This window comes from Anarhichas minor, unplaced genomic scaffold (genome assembly GCF_050575085.1).
Source record: "Anarhichas minor isolate MPS153535 unplaced genomic scaffold, ASM5057508v1 ptg000014l, whole genome shotgun sequence".
Classification (NCBI taxonomy): Eukaryota; Metazoa; Chordata; class Actinopteri; order Perciformes; family Anarhichadidae; genus Anarhichas; species Anarhichas minor.
This window is the reverse complement of record NW_027466460.1, coordinates 8,355,035-8,374,412: the sequence shown is the minus strand read 5'-3', so window position 1 is coordinate 8,374,412 and position 19,378 is coordinate 8,355,035. Positions and strand designations below refer to the sequence as shown.

At 39.9% G+C, this 19,378-nt stretch overlaps 1 protein-coding gene across 1 annotated transcript; it reads left to right on the top strand.

Annotated features, from left to right (window-relative positions):
- The first annotated feature begins 693 nt into the window (after positions 1–693).
- On the top strand, positions 694–7,558 carry LOC142949597 (polyunsaturated fatty acid lipoxygenase ALOX15B-like). The gene is made up of 14 exons (XM_076091328.1): positions 694–866; positions 1,206–1,407; positions 1,558–1,639; positions 1,891–2,013; positions 2,118–2,221; positions 2,583–2,749; positions 2,897–3,040; positions 3,511–3,714; positions 3,907–3,993; positions 4,101–4,270; positions 5,608–5,729; positions 5,863–5,963; positions 6,663–6,833; positions 6,995–7,558. The coding sequence occupies exons 1-14, from the start codon at positions 714–716 to the stop codon at positions 7,172–7,174; spliced, it is 2,010 nt and encodes a 669-aa protein (XP_075947443.1). The 5' UTR covers positions 694–713; the 3' UTR covers positions 7,175–7,558.
- Positions 7,559–19,378: the final 11,820 nt, after the last annotated feature.

Here is a 19,378-nt window from a genome sequence, read left to right as displayed (position 1 = left end):
GAGGAAATTTATTCTCTGCATTTTAACCCATCCCTGTGGGGCAGCCCACGGGGGTTCAGTGTCTTGCTCAGGGACACTTTGACACACGTCTCAGCCAAGGATCGAACTGCAAGCGGTTACCGGACGCCCTCTCTACCCAGTGAGCCACGGTCACAGTCTCTGTATCACTTGATTCTGCACATTTCAATAAAGACAACGTTGTAAAAAGTGTAAAAAATGCAAGTGGGGCAGATAAGTGGAATGGTAATTGTCTAATGCTGCGTTCACACCAAATGCGACGCAAATTGGTGTGAACGCAGCATTAGACAACATCATTATTGCCTCATCTTCATGTTCATACATGTCCAACATTCCATCACCAGAAGTAACTATTTACTATTGATACTGACTCGACACTCCCACAAAACTGTGTATAAAATGAGAAATCAGTGTTGATTACTTGAAGACATCAAGAGAACAGTTCATCAGAGGAACTTCTTGGTCTCATAAACAGGTAAGAGAGACGCTTCCTTAAATGATTAAAAAAATTAGACTGTAATAGATTGGTAAGGAAAAAAAACATTTGATGTTAGTTCTTTGCTCATGCCATTTTAATTGTGATACGAGTATGTTAAAGTTTCTTTGCACGAAGGTTCATCTGGTAACAGTTAACCTGATCAGTACTTTATTATTTTTCTCTCCCCACCAGGATTCCTCTGCTTGCCAGTGTGAAAATGGTGGATTATACAGTGACCGTATACACTGGCGATATCGCCAATGCCGGCACTTTTAACAATGTCTATATTAAGCTGGTGGGCACAGATGGGGAGAGCAAACAGACCTGGCTCACTAGCTACATATGGAATTTGTCCTTCATCAGAGGAGCAGTAAGTCTGAAATATCCTTCTCTTAATGTATAACACTCTTCTTCAACTTCAGATTATTGAATTGAATATCAATTTAGAGAAGCTGATGCAAACCCTCGTCAACTCACACTGTGCAGCAACAGGATATGTGCTGCTCTGTAACTCTTTAGCTTACGGCCTCAAAGGTGACCAAAGCAACAAAAAAAGTCCATATGAGCTCCCAATAAATATTATATTCATGCATTGTATACATTTTATTTTGTCCATCCTTCTACATTCAGTATTGCATGCTAACTATTGAAATGTTACAGTTCACTTCTTGCTTATCAAATACGCAACCCATTTCTGTCATTACTCCAGGTGTCCAGTTGTACTGTGTCCTGCCCCGTCTCCATTGGAAAGCTGGTCCTGATTGAGATAGAGCAACATCCTCTCATCTTCTTTACAGACTCTTGGTTCCCTGCCAAGATGGAAGTGAAATCCCCTGAGGGTGACACCTACAACTTTCCCATCTACCGCTGGATCACTGACAATGAGGTGCACCGCTTCAGAGAGGGAACAGGTTTGTGTGAATTAGACTTGTCAGACATCCTGTACGCTGTTCACTGACCACAGAAGACAAAAGAAGGAAATGCTGGTCTATAAGGAGGCTGGATTAACCAACTCGCTGTATTTATCGATTTAAAACCATGTTGAAATTTCTTTCTTCAAGCTCTGAGAGTCTTTGAAGACGACCATCCTCTTGGCAAGTACAGTCGGGATCAGGAGCTGGAGGAGCGAGAGGAAGACTATCGGTGAGCAATCAGAGCTTATACACTTTTTAACTTCATGCATCCCAAAACTAACATTCATCTACACCCTTTTGGGTGAAAATTAACCACCATATGATACTGTTACACTTGCCAGGGTTTATTGAAATGTATTTTTCAAAATTGCAATTTTGAAGTCAAGTTAAGTATATTATGCTTACATATTAAATTAAAACTGCTTATACACTGGTATCTGTGCAAAGTTCCTCATTACTCAGCTCTTCTCTATTTACCAGTTGGGATGTGTATCTAGAGGGAATACCCCACTCCATGAGGTCAGAGGGTCCTTTTGATCTGCCTTATGAGGTCCAGTTCTCCTACATCAAGTCAACAGAGTTTCTTTCCACAGCAGCCACTGGGTGAGGTCTTCAATTCTGTCAGATATCTATCTATGTAACTGTACCTGCCTATGAAAATGATTCAAGACATAATAATTAAGTTCATTTATGCTTTTATTTTCTAGGCTGTCTGACCTGCAACTGACCGGACTTTCTGAATCCACGGAGAACTGGCCTGATATGGATACTATCCATCGGGTGTCCTGCTCCAAACTAACTGACATATCAGGTACTATCATGGTAGTTTAATGAAATATTTTTACTGTATGCATGATAGTACATTCAACTATGTTCATTCAGATATACATGATGCTACCTAAAACATGTTATAATTGTTTTTTATTACTTAACTTAATAAACAGGGAAAAAATGTCACAGAAGGAATCCATTAACAGTATTTAATTGCATACAATCAAGACTTTGATACATAATTATAAACCGTGTCCAACCATGTCTCTGACCGCACTCTGCAACACATTGTTTCCCATTTTCCAGTTTCACATACAGTGTAGAGTGAAGCTGATAACTGATAGAGGAAGATTTTCTAGCACAAAATGTAAAACTCAATGAAGTTCAACTTTTTTTTATAGAATATGTCCAGAAACATTGGAAGGAGGACACTTTCTTTGGCTACCAGTTTCTAAACGGTCTGAACCCCATGTTGATCCAACGTTGTTCAGTCCTGCCGATTAACTTTCCTGTCAGTGATGACATGGTCTCCTTCGGTTGTCATCGCAGCTTGGCAGATGAAATTAAGGTGAATGTCTTGACTTTGATTGATCTTTGTCATATTTTGCTCCATGACATGTTCAATTTGAAAAAGCATGTTGCACTTACATTCAGTTCCGTTCACTTAGTATAATTAATATTCACACTGTATGCATGTGAATACAATTTTAAACAGAAAGGAAACATATTCCTGTGTGACTACAAGCGTTTGGATGGGCTGAAAACAAACACCATCAACGGGAAGAAGCAGTACTTGATGGCTCCCCTCGTCCTGCTTCACAAAACACCTGATGATGAGATGGTGCCAATTGCTATTCAGGTGAGATTAACACTCAAATATCTTATTGTGGTGATGACTCTTCCAGGACGGACAGACATGCAATACTATAGATGACATATGTACAGAGAAGACAGAAATACCTTTAGTTAAATTACACAAATAGAGTGCAAACATACTGTATATGAATAATGTGGATCAGAGAAAAAACATTATATAAAGTCTTTTCATTGCAATTGCCAGATTGCCTCCCTTTTCCCTCGGCCAAAAACATGAGAATTTAGGCATTAGATCATTGAAGTCGGGCTTTTGTTCTGAAGTTGACCCTGTGCTCTGACATGGGATTCAAAGAATTTATGAATTTGCTCTTAGAGATCTACAGAGTATCTAACTGAAAAGCAGATGAAACCTAAAGTAAACATACAACAATTTCAGAACATACTTTGCTGTTATTAACCACTACTGGTAATATATTGAATGGATTGAATTAACCTCCCTTCCTTCTCCTGCAGCTGAAGCAGACTCCAGCAGATGATAATCCCATCTTCTTTCCTACTGACTCTGAGTACGACTGGTTGACGGTCAAGATTTTTGTGAGAAGTGCAGATTTCAACGAGCATCAACTCAACGTTCACCTGCTGCGCACTCATTTGCTGGCTGAAGTTTTTGCAGTGTCACTGCTGCGCAACATGCCCATGGTGCATCCGCTGTACAAGGTAACTGAAAGGGAGAATACTGAACTTTTACTGGAGTTGTCATTCATTCAAGTTGCTGATTTTTGTGTCTTCCAAAGATGATGAATCATAATGTTAGTGTGTATATATTTAAAAAAATGTGACACTGCTGAATGGTATAGAAGCATCAAGATGTGTGCTATGAAGTTAACAGAGTTTTCCTCTTTCTCTCAGCTCCTTGTACCTCACACTCGCTACACTCTACAGATCAACAACTTGGCTCGAAGTTCTCTAATATCTAAGACTGGAGTTTTCACTAAGGTACGAAAAGACAAACACCTAAATACCTAAAACAATTTATATATTTTCAATGTCATGTACATTATTTATCTCAAACTATAATCCTTGCATATTTGAATGTCTCCTAGTTTGCAGCTTCAGGTGGAAAGGGTGTGAAGACACTCCTGAAGAGATCACTGTCCTCAGTGACCTACCGCTCCCTCTGCATACCGGACGACATTGCTGACCGTGGGCTGGGGGATGTACCGAACTTCTACTACAGGGATGATGGACTCAAGCTTTGGGATATCATCCACAGGTAGTACAGGTGTCCTGGTATTGGAAAACAAGAGCTCTAAATCCTCCCTCTCTACTAGCTTTTATTATCTTATGTAACTCAGTTGGTTTCTCATAAAGGATCAGTTAAGCTGCAACAGCTTATTTTGCGCTTTACAAACAGATTCTTTGCATAATTTCTTTCAGTTAGTCCATGTTAATGCAATATCCTACTAACAGTTTAACTTGAAACATAAGCTCCATAGCAGTCACCAGAGAAACTGTTGCAAGTTAGAATAACAATGCCTTAAAATATGACAATTCAGTAAATGAGTGATCTGCCTCTTAATTGAGTAGATGGGCAGTTGGCTGTAAAGTTTTTTGAATGAAACAGCCTGAACTACTTTGATTGAGAACTTCTGTGAGATTAGGGAAGGGGCATCCCTACCCTTCAACATTTAAGGCTTCAGTTTCAATAAAAATCAATCATTAGTGTGGTTGACACAAAGACAGGTGATGTCTGAATGTAATAACTTGTATTATGACAGAGGGCACTGTAATGGAATTACAGAATTTGAAATATAAATTTATTTTCGGGTTTAATTAAAAGGAATAATTCAACAATTAAAGAGATACAAGTTTTCACTTTCTCTCCAAGAGATGAGAAGATCAAAACTACTCTCATGTTTGTGTGTTAAGTATGAAGCTACAATGAAGAGGTGATTATCCTAGCTCAGCACAAAGACTGGAAGATCTCTCAAAATATCAAAAATAGGCCTCCCAACGCCTGTAAAGCACCTTCAACATTTTATATTGTTTGTTTAATCCTGGTCATTTGTCGTCACTGTGAGGTTGCCAGAGAGCCAGAAGACTCCAGGAAGTCCCTGCACCTGGCAACTGTTTACCAAGAATAAAATGCGGCATGTCACTAATATATTTTCCGTTTGTGTATAGTTTAAATTAAATAAATACAATGTGTTAATTAATCAAATTTAGAGGTGTTGGTTGGTATATTTTAACTATATGAAGCTAGCCAGGCTAACTGTTTCCAGTATTTATGCTAACCTAAGCTGATTGCCACCAGGTTGTAGAGCTATACTTAACGCACAGATATGAGTGATATTGATCTTCTCATCTCACTCTCAACAAGAGAGACAATGGGCAAGTTTCAGAAAATGTCTCATTATTTCCTTAAAGTTGTTTGATCTACTGTGTTGAATAAGCTATTGCAGCAAATTCTTAAAAAGAACAGAACTGATCATTCTAAAGAGATGGCCTTAAATTGTCTAACAAAATGTCTTACTACTGCAGTGTGTATTAAAAGAAATGCCTAATTCAACTGGGAATGTGTTTAACAGAACTTATCCACATTTGTCAAAGATTTGTGCAGGGAGTGCTGAGCTTCTACTACAAGAATGACACTGAGGTCCAGAAAGACTCTGAACTGCAGAAGTGGATTTCAGACATTTTTGAACATGGATTCCTTTCCCAAGCCGGCACAGGTGGGCTTAAAGACAAGATACATCTTAATGATGATGAATGTGCACATTTATGAACCATTAATGCAAACAGAAGTCAAACTTAAATGTTGTCTTCCAGACATCTTGAATGCAGTTTATTCCCTCTAATTGTCAGGAATTCCAGAGATCTTCACCACCGTGGCTGAGTTGGTCAAGTTTGTCACCATGGTGATCTTCACCTGCTCAGGACAGCACTCGGCTGTGAACGCTGGACAGGTACGGCCTATTAAATCAGTTATAATAATGCTCCTTTTGTGGAATGGGTTCATGAGGTTTTTACTGTTAGCAAGTCTAACATAAACAAGAGTCTACAGCCATGCTAGCAGGACTGTGAGGCTGCAATTTGGCACGGCGATGCTTTGAGCTGTAAACAACAAATGCTAACATACTTGCAATGGCAACGCTAACATGCTAACTTTTAGCAGGTATAATGTTTATGAGATCACAATCTTTGTTTACCATGTTAACATGCGAGCATCAGCAAGCTTTTTCTAATCAGCACAAAACACAAAGTACAGCTGAGGCTGGTAGGAATGGCATTAGTTTTGAAAGTATTTGGTCATAAGACAGAGTATTGGACAAATAAAAACTTTGATCTGATAGATGAAAAGTCATAGGATCACAGAATAATACAGTTCATCCTGAGGTAAACATGAATGTCTGAACCAATTTAATGACGATCCAGCTGAAAGTTCTCGAGACATTCCTCTGAAAACCAAGAATGTTATCCTCATGTCGGCACTAGAGGAAAAATCAGTGGATCACCAAAGTCATTAGGATTCATCCTCTGGGGACCATGAATGTCTTTGTTCCAATCCAATATTTCAGTGTGGACCAAAGTAGTAGACAGACTGATACATGGCGTAGCTTCAAACTGTATTAATCAGTCATCTGTCAATCATTCATTCTTCACAGTTTGACTACGCTGGCTGGATGCCCAACAATCCCCTCACCCTACAATGTCCTCCACCAACCACAAAGGGGACAACAAGTGAGGCCTCGATGATGAAGACACTCCCTGCTGTCAATGCAACGGTTCAGGGAATGTCCACCGTGTGGCTACTCAGCAGGCAGTCCACTGACTCTGTAAGTGCCCAAGTCTTTAACCACATAAATTAAATTCATGTTTAAGTTGTTTTAAGTTTAGGTCATTTGAGTCCCCCCAACTGAAACTGTACATTACTGTATATTGCCAAAAGTCTGTTTTAAAACATTTCTTTTTTTAAATGTATCATTAATGTCATCAGGTCTTTCTTGGCCAGTACCCAGTGGACCATTTTAGTGAGAAGATGCCCTGCAAGCTGATGGAGGATTTCCAAGGAGAGCTTCAAGTGTTAAGTGAGGCCATCGCAGACAGAAACAATAATCTGAAGGTCCCATACACATACCTGGATCCAAAGGTGGTAGAAAATAGTGTGGCCCTTTGAATATTAGAAGGTGTGACCTCCACAGATGTTGGCCAAATTCAACACTGCATGTGATCGTTGTATGCTGATTGATTTAACTGAACTAAAAATGTGCTGTTTAAATCATAAGCCACATCTTAAATTTGCTTTTTCAACACAAGAATGATTTCATCTGTTATTTTTTCTGGGACAACTCTACAGCATATTTGTTGTGTTGTAGCCATTTGTTTCAGGACCAAGAACGACACGAAGCTCACTCTAGTGCAACACATTTAATTACCTGTAAATATATGAAAATACATCAGGTCAGGTCAGAAGCGCTCTCTGTTCTGATGACACTTCGCTCATCACGTACTGACGGCTTTCTTCCGCTGTACTTACGTTAGCTACTCTATAACAAATATAACTCAGAGCAAACGTTTAAGGACGCTGCTGTTTTGATTTCCGGTATTTTGCTTACTGGTGTTTTGCCTACCGGCGTGTGATTACCGCTGTTTTGCCTACGGCTGTGTTGGACTAACGGCTTTGGCCTACTGGGTTTCGTCTACCCCGCTGACGGTCTGACGCTGCTATTATCAGCACTGCGCTCCGGTTCTGTGCTGTTTGCTGTCAGCAGCACCCTTGTTTTAATGAGAAAACCCTCTTTTTAGCTTGAGCCATTCTACTATGTGTATTCTGACAAGGGATGTTAAGGCCCACTCTGGCTTTTAGTTGATATAAATTGGGTAACTGATCATCCCCCCTGGCTGATCAGCTAACCGGAGTTATTTTGGTTGTTTTGTCTTTTCTTATTTTTTTCCTTTGTTTGATTTTCCTTTCTGAGAACCAGAGCCTTTTGCAATTGTGTTCCTTGTCCCTGTAGGAGCAGCCAAGCCAAGGTGGTGGGGTTGGTGCCTCCGGGTGTTGGTGTCTCCCTTCATGTGCTGTGTGGTTTGGTGTGCCCCTGGTTAGGAACCCTCACGTGTGGTTGTGTGTGTGTGAGTGTTGTGTACACGTGTGATCGGGGTGCCTCCTCTTTTGGGATCCTCACCTGCACTCGTCCACCTCGCCAGTGGTAAGCCCCAGTCCTCCACCTCTTTTAAATAAATCTATATGGCTCTTTTTAGTATTTTGTGTTTAACCTTATCTGTGAACTACTATTGTGTAATAATAAAGATTGTTTTTGTATTGGAACCACGTCTCATGCCAATCTGTATTATGAACCTGAGTGTCCTATGAATCCTTGATACTTGAGGGCAAACCTTAATCTTTAGGTGAAATTCCTAAGGTGGCGTTGTTGTGCTCTGACTATTGGTTAATGTCCACGTAAACTTTAAACCACATCCCACCTACCTCTCGCCACACATAGCCTACCAGTCTAAATTCTCTTTTCACATGATTTCTCACAGAAATGATAATAAAGAAACATCAACAGTGAATACTGACTGAACTCTTATTTTGTAAAATATATAGCTTAAAACATTCTCATCTGACCCCATGGCTTTAGAGGGATAACATGTGGTATTAATAACATAAGCTAATACGTTAGCATGCTAGCACCGATTAGCATTCAAATAGCAGTAGGACATCTAATTAGCTCATTCCTCAAATATGTTGCTATAACCATTCCCTCAATATAAAACTAACTTCAACTCTCATAGAACCAGACTGTCTTTTAGATTAGCCTTAGTCAGCAGAATTATTTCAATAAGCTCTGCCATTTTAACAATAGAAGCGCGAAAAATAACCACACATCCCAGTAAAAGTCCTAATGACAGAATGATACAGGTATAAGTGACAAAGAAATAGTATATGTTTCTGAGACCTTAGCTTTTACTGAATTCCAAAAAATAGGGGGTCTAATATTTCCGTCTTCTCAAACACCCAGTGCCACACATTCACTGCTAATTAATTTGCAGTTTGTTCTCTTTGTGAGCCTGTTTGCTGTGTGACAATTGATCTACAGAGCAATAACTATATATGTTTTGTTAGAAATAACTAGTATTAGCTCTGTGTCATCGTCAGACAAAACTTTCAATCAAGCTTCTTTCAGTAAACTTTATGTGCTAAAGGAATCAAATTAAACATGGTGCATATAAACATATGCTTGTACGAGTCAAAAGTATGTGTGTCCTGTCCCACCTCTCTTGGAAAGCTGGTGATTGAGGTGACAAAAAACGGGAAAGTACAGTCCCCGGAGGGAGTCATCCACAACTTTTCCATCTACCGCTGTCGCTGACAGCGAGGTGCAACTGTTCAGATATGCAACAGGTTTTGTGGAACTGTAGCTACTTACCTATTACATTATATCGTGCTGTTTACACTTTTACTGTCCCCCAAACATACAAGAGAAGAAATGGCTAACTTTGATATGCTGACAGAGTTTTGCTGTTGCTAGACTGACCTACAAATATACACAATATTAGAGTTAAACATGTGATGGGACAGAGTTTGTTTATTGAACAAGGCCATTGGATTTATGGCCTTATTTGAAATATTTTTTAACTTTTCTTTATTGCACCATCATGTGGACTCCTTCTGGAAATTTTTGTTTAATAAGCCTACCTACCATGTTTTGCTTTATACATTTAATACTACTAGATATTCCTAAATATGGGTTTGGTTATGCTATGCATGAATATCTATTTTACATTTTATTATTTTGTTTTTGGTGAGCAAGAGCACACAAGAGAGAAAAACAAAAAATAAATCTACACCTAATAATAATGCTACTGGTCCTGAGTCGGTTCATTTCTGTCCCTTGTTTCAGACACAACTAGTGTATGAAAGTCTTTTTAGTTCCCAGGTGCCCAAGAAGTTATGTGTTTTACATATTAAGGAGACACAAGTTACTGAGCCAAGTTCTGTGGGCTGTTTTGAAATGTAGGCATCTCTGCTGGGACTGGCTTCTACCGTCACCAAATAATGTTAGGAAAGTCTAAGTGATAAGCAGCACAATAAACAAGCTTCCTTCACAATTTGAAAGAACTCAAAGAGACAGCAGAAACAGTGGTTTACATTTTAATGAGGAGAATAATAATCTAACCCAACCCCAAGCAAAGAGTAGAACAACTCTATATTGGGGTTGTTAACAAGGCTTCTTGCATGCTGTCCCTCATGTTTTAATGTATTTCATGCTGATATGCTGTGTTGCTGCAGGAGGCATTTCCAGGAAGGGGAGGTCAAACTGTTTTGCCATTTTTATTTGCTATGTGACATGACTGTTCCTGAAAAATGTCAAAGTAATGTGTCAGGTATAAGAGGTTATATTAACCTTTCACTGGGTTGTTATTCATAAGGACCCCGACTATGACCATGTATATATTCATGAGATTTTACTGTACAGTTTGAGAAAATTTAAGGAAAATCAGCTCAAATGAAATTATGATATTCATAATTTCCCCACATTTGACAGGTTATAAAAACAAATTCATCCCTTTTTTGTTTTTGCCTTTAAAAAGAGACGCAAAGCACAACAGCTAACCCGGAACTAAGAATATTTAAAAATAGAAGTCAAAGAAATAGAATGACCGTATGCAAGAAATTCTTATATAGTCTATGGTGCAAGCATATACCAGGGTAACATTAGAATAAAATACATTAATGAATATAAATAAATAATCCTGGGCCAATGGGAATGTGTTAGCAATAGTAGTTGACTACATCCGATTCAGTATTCATTTAGCCTGACGGTCTGCATCCCCCCACAGCTCCAGAGATCAATCTGAGGGGTCACGAGACAGGTAACATGGTAGCACAGAAGAAAAGAGAACCAATTAATCTGGTTTTTGCTCTTGTCTTGTGAGATCAGGAAAAAGATTGAACATATTCTGGAGTAAACTTTCTGTAACTCAATGGCAATAAAACTGAAGTCATTTTATTTGGACCACAGCATTTGACCAACATTATATCTTCTCATCTCGGCCCTTTGACCTCTTCTGTTTAACCATTCAATTCAGGATTTAAGTGTGACAAATAAATTAATGAGGCCAGTAAATTATGCTTAGTGTTTAATAAGAATGAACCAAACACCAATCAAAACATGATGTATAGAACTAGGTTGCAAATTTACCATAAACATCAAATATCAGATGAAATAATCACCATTAAATACATCTGTATCAATAAACTAGATAATTAAGAAAGGCACAGGTAAATATGACTAAATCTTTGGTTTAAGTACATGTATACTGTCATCCTAGTGGTAGAAATGGGTCAACACTTTTACTGTCCACAATCTGCGTTCACTAAAGCAACAGCACAATATGTGGAGAAAATAAATATCAGTGCAAACAGCAACAACGCTGCGCCCTCAAAAATGACTTGGATGCAAAGAACAAAAAATGGATTTTCAAAAAACAAATTTGGCTCATTATTTGACTTTGGTTCTCTTTTTTTTTCGCTTTTGAATTCAGACACCAAAAACAGAAATATGACGGCCCAAAAACGAGAAAACCATGGTATTTCCGTATTTTCGACTAAACGGTTAAAACAGACTATCAAAACGTACACGGACCGGGTCGTTAGATCTCTGCAGCATCAGGATGTGAAACAGGCCGGTAGATTTCCCATCAGAGTGAGACAGTCATATCTTCTATAGACCGGACACCGTCGCAACATGTAAGGAGGCAACGGATAATGCCTGTGTGTAATAACTCCAATGAGAAACCAACCAAAAGGCCTTAACCTTGTCACTGTCTGCGCAGAGCTGAAGTGAAGGGCAGGAAGAGGTGGCATATAGTAAGAGAAATATGGTAAGCCTGGCAGAGAACAATCATTACGTGTGCATGGCAGACATTAATCGCTGTATAAATCACCAGTGGACTACAGGGAGAACCTGACCCTCGCCACAAATACTGGAAAGGAGGATGTGGAACAAAAAGTGTTAACGACAATGAAAAGATATACACTGTGATCTATGGATGGTCATTTCCTTTGGCCCTCATGCGGAGAAAACAACTGGAATAATTCCTTCCTGTTTTTGACTTGCAATAAAAGACAATGTTGTTATCCTTGCATGCCCTCCACTGCTGCTTATTGTCGTCAAGGTGTCAGGGCACTTGCGCTCTTGGAAACTTACGTCTGGGATGAAGCCAATCTCATTTAGATGGTTGCTGAGCTCTGGGTCATGGAAGGCAATCATTTGGGAGAAGACGGTCAAGTACTCTGAAACACAGGCAAAAGGGCAAGAGGTCTATATATAATGTATTGTGTAGCTTGAGTGCTAAAAACCTGAAAGGAAGTGTACTCAACCGAAGACTTTACAGCAGGAGTAAGCAACCTTAGACACGCTCCCATTGGCAAACTGTAACTTAACCAATGGCACACTAGCAGTAAGCGTTTACAGTTAACAGTAAGAACACAAGATGTATGACACAAACATACACAAACACAAACCGACCTAATACATGATTGGATTTAGTAAATCAGTCATGAAGCAAAGAGATCTCATAGTTCAGATACTTTCTAAAACTATTTGTTGCCTTATAACAAAGAGACAGGAAGACAACATGTTGCAGGTAGACTGCTGATCAACTGTGCAACCAGGGAAATTAACTTCTGCACATGTCAAATGGAAACATTGTAATGCTGTACTAGCGCCATTCTTCATGCTGTAAATGAACAAAGATCCTCCAACCAGACAGATAAACATTAGCTAGCTCTCCAGGGCCTCTAGCAGTGGAAAGAACGGATAAGAGCCACAGAGTTCAAGAGGTGTATTGTGTAGCCCTTGTCACATAAGAATTGCTTGTGACATTTCTCTGCAGGCTTTTGCAGTTTCATTTGTTTCCCTATCTCTAAATGATGTGGCTCAGCTGCAAACTCCATTAAGACAAACTGAAATTAGTTTTTACAGCTTAGGAACAACATGGAGCCAAAATGTAATCAACATTGAGCTGAGGGCCCGATGCTCGGTGCCAGCCGCTGATAATTTGTTTTTGAACTTAGCTGAATGCGCTGACCATGTTTAATATTGAACTCGCAGTGGCAGTTGACTACATTAGCTCAAAAACACTGGATGGCTTAAGTGGAGACAAGTAATCTTGAGCTAGTGTGTAATTGATGTCAAGAGAAACACAAAAGATAAGCTTTAAAATCACTAGACTGTATTGCTGTGCAAAACACAGCAGAATGAGTGTGTAGTCTAGTACAGTGATTTTCAACCGCTGTGCCATGAGAGATCGTCAGGTGTGCCGTGGGGAAATGTCTCAATTTCATTGAGTCCAATAAAATATTATTTAGTTGTTGCAAATGCTTTGCCATTGTTGAGCGTCTGAGCTGCAATATAGTGGCTGACTAAGTAATAAATACTCTTCCATGTCAGTGGGTGGCAGTAGGTAGCGCAGTAATGGCCGTGTTCATTTAGGACGGTAGAATGAAATGACGCGCGGGAGAGGATGCGGTGACAAGACGGAACAGCGATTGTATTGTATTGTTAATGGAACAGTTGTCAGCTAGTGGGATGAACAAGCACCTATCAATAGAAATCTACATTCTCTGTGAAGGCAGCTCACTCGTGGAATGCTCTGCCACCACACATACGCCCACAAAACACATACAAAACATTCAAGCATAACCTTAAGGAATGGCTTGTTGCCAATCAGGTGTGCAAACATTGATGTGCTCTCTGTCCTGCCTGCTTGTTTCGCCTATATGTGCATTTGTCTTGTTCAGTGTTGCTATTTTCTATTTTTTGATGTGTATGTTATGTGCTTCAGTGTTATACTGTATATGTGCTTGTACTGTAGGAGGGTTTGTTCTGCCTGAAGCATGCTGCAGCCTGTTATGTCTGCTCTGCTCTAATGGCGTACTCTTTTCTTTTGCTGTGTATCGGTTTTGTCTATACGTTGCTGTCCGTTTGTCTATGAATTTTAATTCCGTTGCCATTTGATATTTTGTTATTTTAGGCTGCCTTGAAACATCTGGCCGGGGACTGCAGATGGAAATTAGCCTCTCTGGCTAACTCTGGCTCACTTAAAGTTCTACTGTTGATTGGTGTGCATTGTCCCTGCAAAATAAACAAATAATAATAATAATGTAACGGTTAATGAGTGCTCTGTTGTTCAAATGTTTCCTTGCCTTTGTTTTTAAAAGCACCAATAGTAAACCCTACGATATCGTTGCAACATCGATATAAAAAGGTATTTGGTCAAAATATTGTGATATTTTATTTTCTCCATATCTCTAAGCCCTACGTCAAACCCAACCCTATGCACAATACACACATTAACACAATACTGTACTTGTGTTTGTCGTCTTACGTTTCTGAGTTGGCACAGAGACAGGGTCACCGTTGTGTCGTCAAGCAAGAAACTCCGGTCTCTTCCCTGCCAAACGATTCGCCGTCTTCCAGAACAAAACTAAAAAAAACAGAAAGGTAGAGGGAGATGTTTGAATATCACCTGAAGTTAGCAAAACCTTCGTCATCAGTGTATATGTGTGTGTGTAACGTACTTGGGCAGTGTGCAGATTGGAGGTTTGGACTGTATGATCTCCTTGTTGGTGAGCTCCTTCTCCAGGTCTCCCCCCGCCAGACACCACAGATGGTACACCTCATCTATGGCCCGCTCCGACAGGTAGTCTTCATCATCGTCTAATAATACACACACACACGCGCACACACACACACACACACACACACACACACACACACACACACACACACACACACACACACACACACACACACACACACACACACACACACACACACACACACACACACACACACACACACACACACACACACACACACACACACACACACACCTCCATAGGCACAGGTGGCGCTGCAGCTCATACAGTCAAATGATCACTTCAGTAGCAAGTTTAATATCATCTCCTGACATCACAGCGCAGAGAGGAGGAGAACAGACTAACAGGCTTCTTGAAGGGCGTGTAGAGGCACGAGACGCCACTAAACACAGGGTCTCCCAGCAGGTCTAATAATATAACGTCATAAAAGTTGTAAGACTTGCATCTGTTTACTTTGGTATCATGTCACCTGTTGGTCTTAGCCTGCTGGAATCTTTTCTGACGTACATGCAGCAAGTATTTCATAACTTGCATGAGTAAGTGTTTTGGAAAACGAAATAGTCCGTGTCCTACAACAACAACAAAAAATACATCACACTCCATTTACCTTTTGGATGGAAGAAATGTCAAGCATTTCCTTAATAACTCCAGGACATTTTCAGGCAGCACCTGTAAAATACAAGCGTATTAGCTCCAGTACACACAATACACACAATACACACAAGTCCCATTCAAACTCCTAATAATCCCACGAAAAAGTCAAGAAAGATTAGGTAGTGCTTACACAAAACTTAAAGTGGGACTAGATGTCTGATTGAATATATTCAAATAAAAAAGCTTTAAGTGTGTAATTCTAATTTAATGGAAAATGCTCCGTCAGATTCTTAGGCTCACTTTATCACATATTTCTTGATCTAAATCAGGAAAACTTTCTCAATTTAGACATTTTAATTAGGCAAAGAACTTTGGTATTATTGCTGAGTGAAAACATAAAATAAGATAAGATATTGTTTTATACAATATTGTAATGTCAATAATGCGACCTAATTCCGTCTAAAAGCTCTTTCATTTAACAATACCATTAAAATGTCTTTATTTATTATTGTCTTTATTATTGACTCAGATCTAGGCAGACAATGATTTTGACTTTACCTTGATGGCATCCAGGCAACCATGTTCCTCAGCAAGGACAGTGACAATGTCATCTATGCAACCTGAGAATGACAAACAATATCACAGAGTAAGCCTAATTAAATTAAGAGCATAATTCTCAGCACTTTGATTAATTATGTCCTTTTTACTTACCCAAGGTTAGGATGAATTCAACCAAACACTGAGATGATAACTGCCCGAAGCCAGGAGGGGCTATTGAATTTCGGCCAATCACAGAGGCTGATACTGGACATTTAAACTTTTGGAGAGGGACTTTTAAATATAAGATAGTTCCAGAGGGTTTTGGCTTGAGTTCGCGCCGTTACCACTCTGTGTAGTTGACCAGCTGGGCTGGCCTATTAGGTGGGCCTTGTGAGAACTCTGCCCCACGGGACATATTGATATCGATAGAGTAAATCAGTTTGCAACTGTTCTAGCTTCTCTTGTTTATTAAATACTTTTTGATTGTAAACCGGATCCAGTTCATTTTTGGTGCGACTTCGCTGACGAAGGTTTGCAGCAGCGAAAGTCCAGCGGTCTGGGTCTCCCCTGAAAAGATCCAACATTTTGGCGACCACGAAGGGACTTGACGAACTCTGAGACGGGGATGTGGAACCGCGGACACTTTCGGAGCGCGCACAAACAAAAGGTGAGCAGAGCCGTTTTAATAAAAATCTGTATAGGTAGACTATAGGAACCTTAGCCGAAAGTGTTCACGGACCGCATTTACTTGTACTTTTAATACTTAAGTACATTTAATATCAGAAAATTACTTTTGATACTCTTAAGCACGACGCCCCCAAATTTGGGGGCTCTCGGGCTCAGAACCCCTCAAACTCACATGCAGCAAATAGCCTGATTATTAGCCAGTAGTGTGGACACGGCCACTTTTTATTTTCGATGAACCAGCAACGTGTGGACAACAACATCATATAAGTCACTTATTATAAACTCCAAAGACAACTATAGGCTACTCATATAAGCACAAAAATATCGTGGCATAAAAGCACCAAATCCTGGCCCGAAATCGGCGCTATGAGTACAGTAAATCAATGTTTGTACCCTCATGCTAACGGCTACCCAGTCATACAATGCATTTATTAGCATTAGCACACGTGGCGGAACACGTAACTAACTTCTGTTTTACGATCCGTAGAAGCACTAACCCGTTGTGGATGATCAAACGTACCTTCATGCTGAACTTCGCCGACAAAAATCGTGGTTATGCGCCCAAGTTTTCTCAAAATATGGATAATAACGTCGCGGAATTTCCGTTCCAAAGCTGTAGTCATTGCTGCCAACTGCATACTGTTGACTTCCGACTTGTTTCCAGAATAAGAGCGGTCAAGGGGGCTTGGGCGAGTGGTCAGACTGCCTGCGACCGGAAATTTCCGCCGGGGTACACGCCTCACTTCTGGCAACTTTATTGTACGAAATCTTTTGTCGATCACCACCAAATTTGGCATGAGTCTTCCTAAGCCTGTGACGCGTCTAAGGAGGGGTTGTTTTTGGAAATCGACCGAGGATAGGCTGAGATCCAGCCACACACACACACATGAACTGAGAAAATCCTACAGATGACAGCCAAAACTGGCTCTGATGATGTTATGAATATGAATATGATTCCTATTATCTGTATTTGGATGTATTGAATCATATGAGTGATAAAGAAAGTGAAATATATAGTTATATAGTGTATAAAAGTACAATGTAAGAGCTGCAACAGCTGGTTCGAAAATGATGCCTCGCCTGACTAAAACCTCTTATTCTTAACTTTATTCCACTTTATTCCACTTTAACCTTTTTTTAATAACTACTGATCAGTTATGCTATGACTTGGGAAAGAATCAGGGAGCTAGCTGCATTATTTCAATAACCTTTTATCACTGAAAGTGCATTTTTCCCAGGCGAGGCTGAATATTTTCACTTTCAGCTGTGTTATGTCTTATTCTCTATATTAACCAGCAACATATTCACAATATGACCAATGTAAACTATGTCACAGGTGTTGTGATCTGATTATATCAACAAAAATTATTAAAATCGACCTTGTAGTTACAGAGCTATGGTCAGTTTTGTAGGGCTATGCTTTTTCGCTCAGAGACCTCAAAAACGGCTCCGAGATTAAGAGGTTATTAAGTACAATAAATATCAGATACTTTAAGACTTTTACTCAAGTAGTATTCTAATAGGTGACTTTTACTGGAGTAGTTTTCCAGTAAGGTATCTTTACTTTTACTCAAGTATGGCTTTTGGGTACTTTATACACCACTGGTACTGACCAACAAGGTGGACCGGACCATGGGAGGTTCATTTATAGCCAAGATACATAGATGACATAGAGGTAACAAGGGGGGTGTCTAATGAATTTAAAGCCAGAAATCAAATAGCTGCAGGTTTAGAATCTGGTTTCTCCTGAAGGTTGTCAATCAATAAAAATGTCAATTGGATCAATTACATATATTATAACCAACAGCGTTTTTGTAAACTTCAACAGGGATGCCATATCAGGACTTCATGCAAAGCTAGCGAAGACTAGCTTAATGACCTTGCAGAATAGAATGGCTAATTAGATATGATTTTAGCTGAGAAAGGCGGAGTTTGCAGGATGTTTGGATCTGCCTGTTGTACTTTCATTACAAATAACACAGCTGCTGATGGATCGGTGACCAAGGCGCTGGCCGGATTGACGGCACTCAGCCACGAGCTAGCAAAGAACTCTGGTGTCGATAATCCAGTCACCGACTGGTTGGAGGGTATGTTTGGCAAATGGAAAGATGCATTTTTGTCACTTTTAACCTCTCTTTGTGTTGTCGCTGCAGGCCTACTAGTCGTTTGTGGATGCTGTTTCCCTTGCATCCGTGGACTTCTACAGGGGTTTATTGCTTCAACAGTTAGTAAGACGCATATACAGGGCGATCAGTGACGTGTCGACGATGAGGAAGAATTTGAACTTCTGATGGCAACTGTTTAGTTGAGGCCACTTGTGATGCCATAGCAGGACTTCACGAGCAGCTCCTGAACATCTTCACTGGGATCCTGAAGGACCTGATTGAGTCCAGATGGACTTCTAAACACATCCGGTGAGATACTGATCATTTGGAAAATAGACTAAGAAATTGTTTTGTTTGTTTTTGTTTTGTTTTGTTTTGATAGGGTTAAAGTGGCATTTAAAGGTGCATTAAGTTAGGAATTGTAATTCGTCAAGTGAAAAAGGAGCAGACAAAGCTTCTCAGAAATCTTCTTCTCTACCCCTCACTGTACAGGATGGATCCAGGACTCGATGCAGAACCTCCACCATCTGTAGCCCCACCACCTGGTCATCTGTGGACGCTGCTGCATCCCTTGCATTCGTGGACTTCTACCGGGATTGATTGATACTGTGTTTAGTGAGGCAAGTGTAGGGCAATCAGTTAGGGGTAGATGATGAAAATGGACTTGAACTGTTGTTAGCTATTGTTTAGATAGGGAAACTCACCCTCGGACTGTTTGAGAGGGATTGTGATTTCCAGGGTATTAATGAATTTGCTGTGAACAGCGAATTAGGGGGGAATTGTA

Coding starts and splice junctions, on each gene's coding strand:
- LOC142949597 (XM_076091328.1), top strand. CDS start 714: ATGGTGGATTATACAGTGACCGTATACACTGGCGATATCGCCAATGCC. Junction 867..1,205: donor TGTCCTTCATCAGAGGAGCA/GTAAGTCTGAAA, acceptor TCATTACTCCAG/GTGTCCAGTTGTACTGTGTC. Junction 3,715..3,906: donor TGGTGCATCCGCTGTACAAG/GTAACTGAAAGG, acceptor TCTTTCTCTCAG/CTCCTTGTACCTCACACTCG.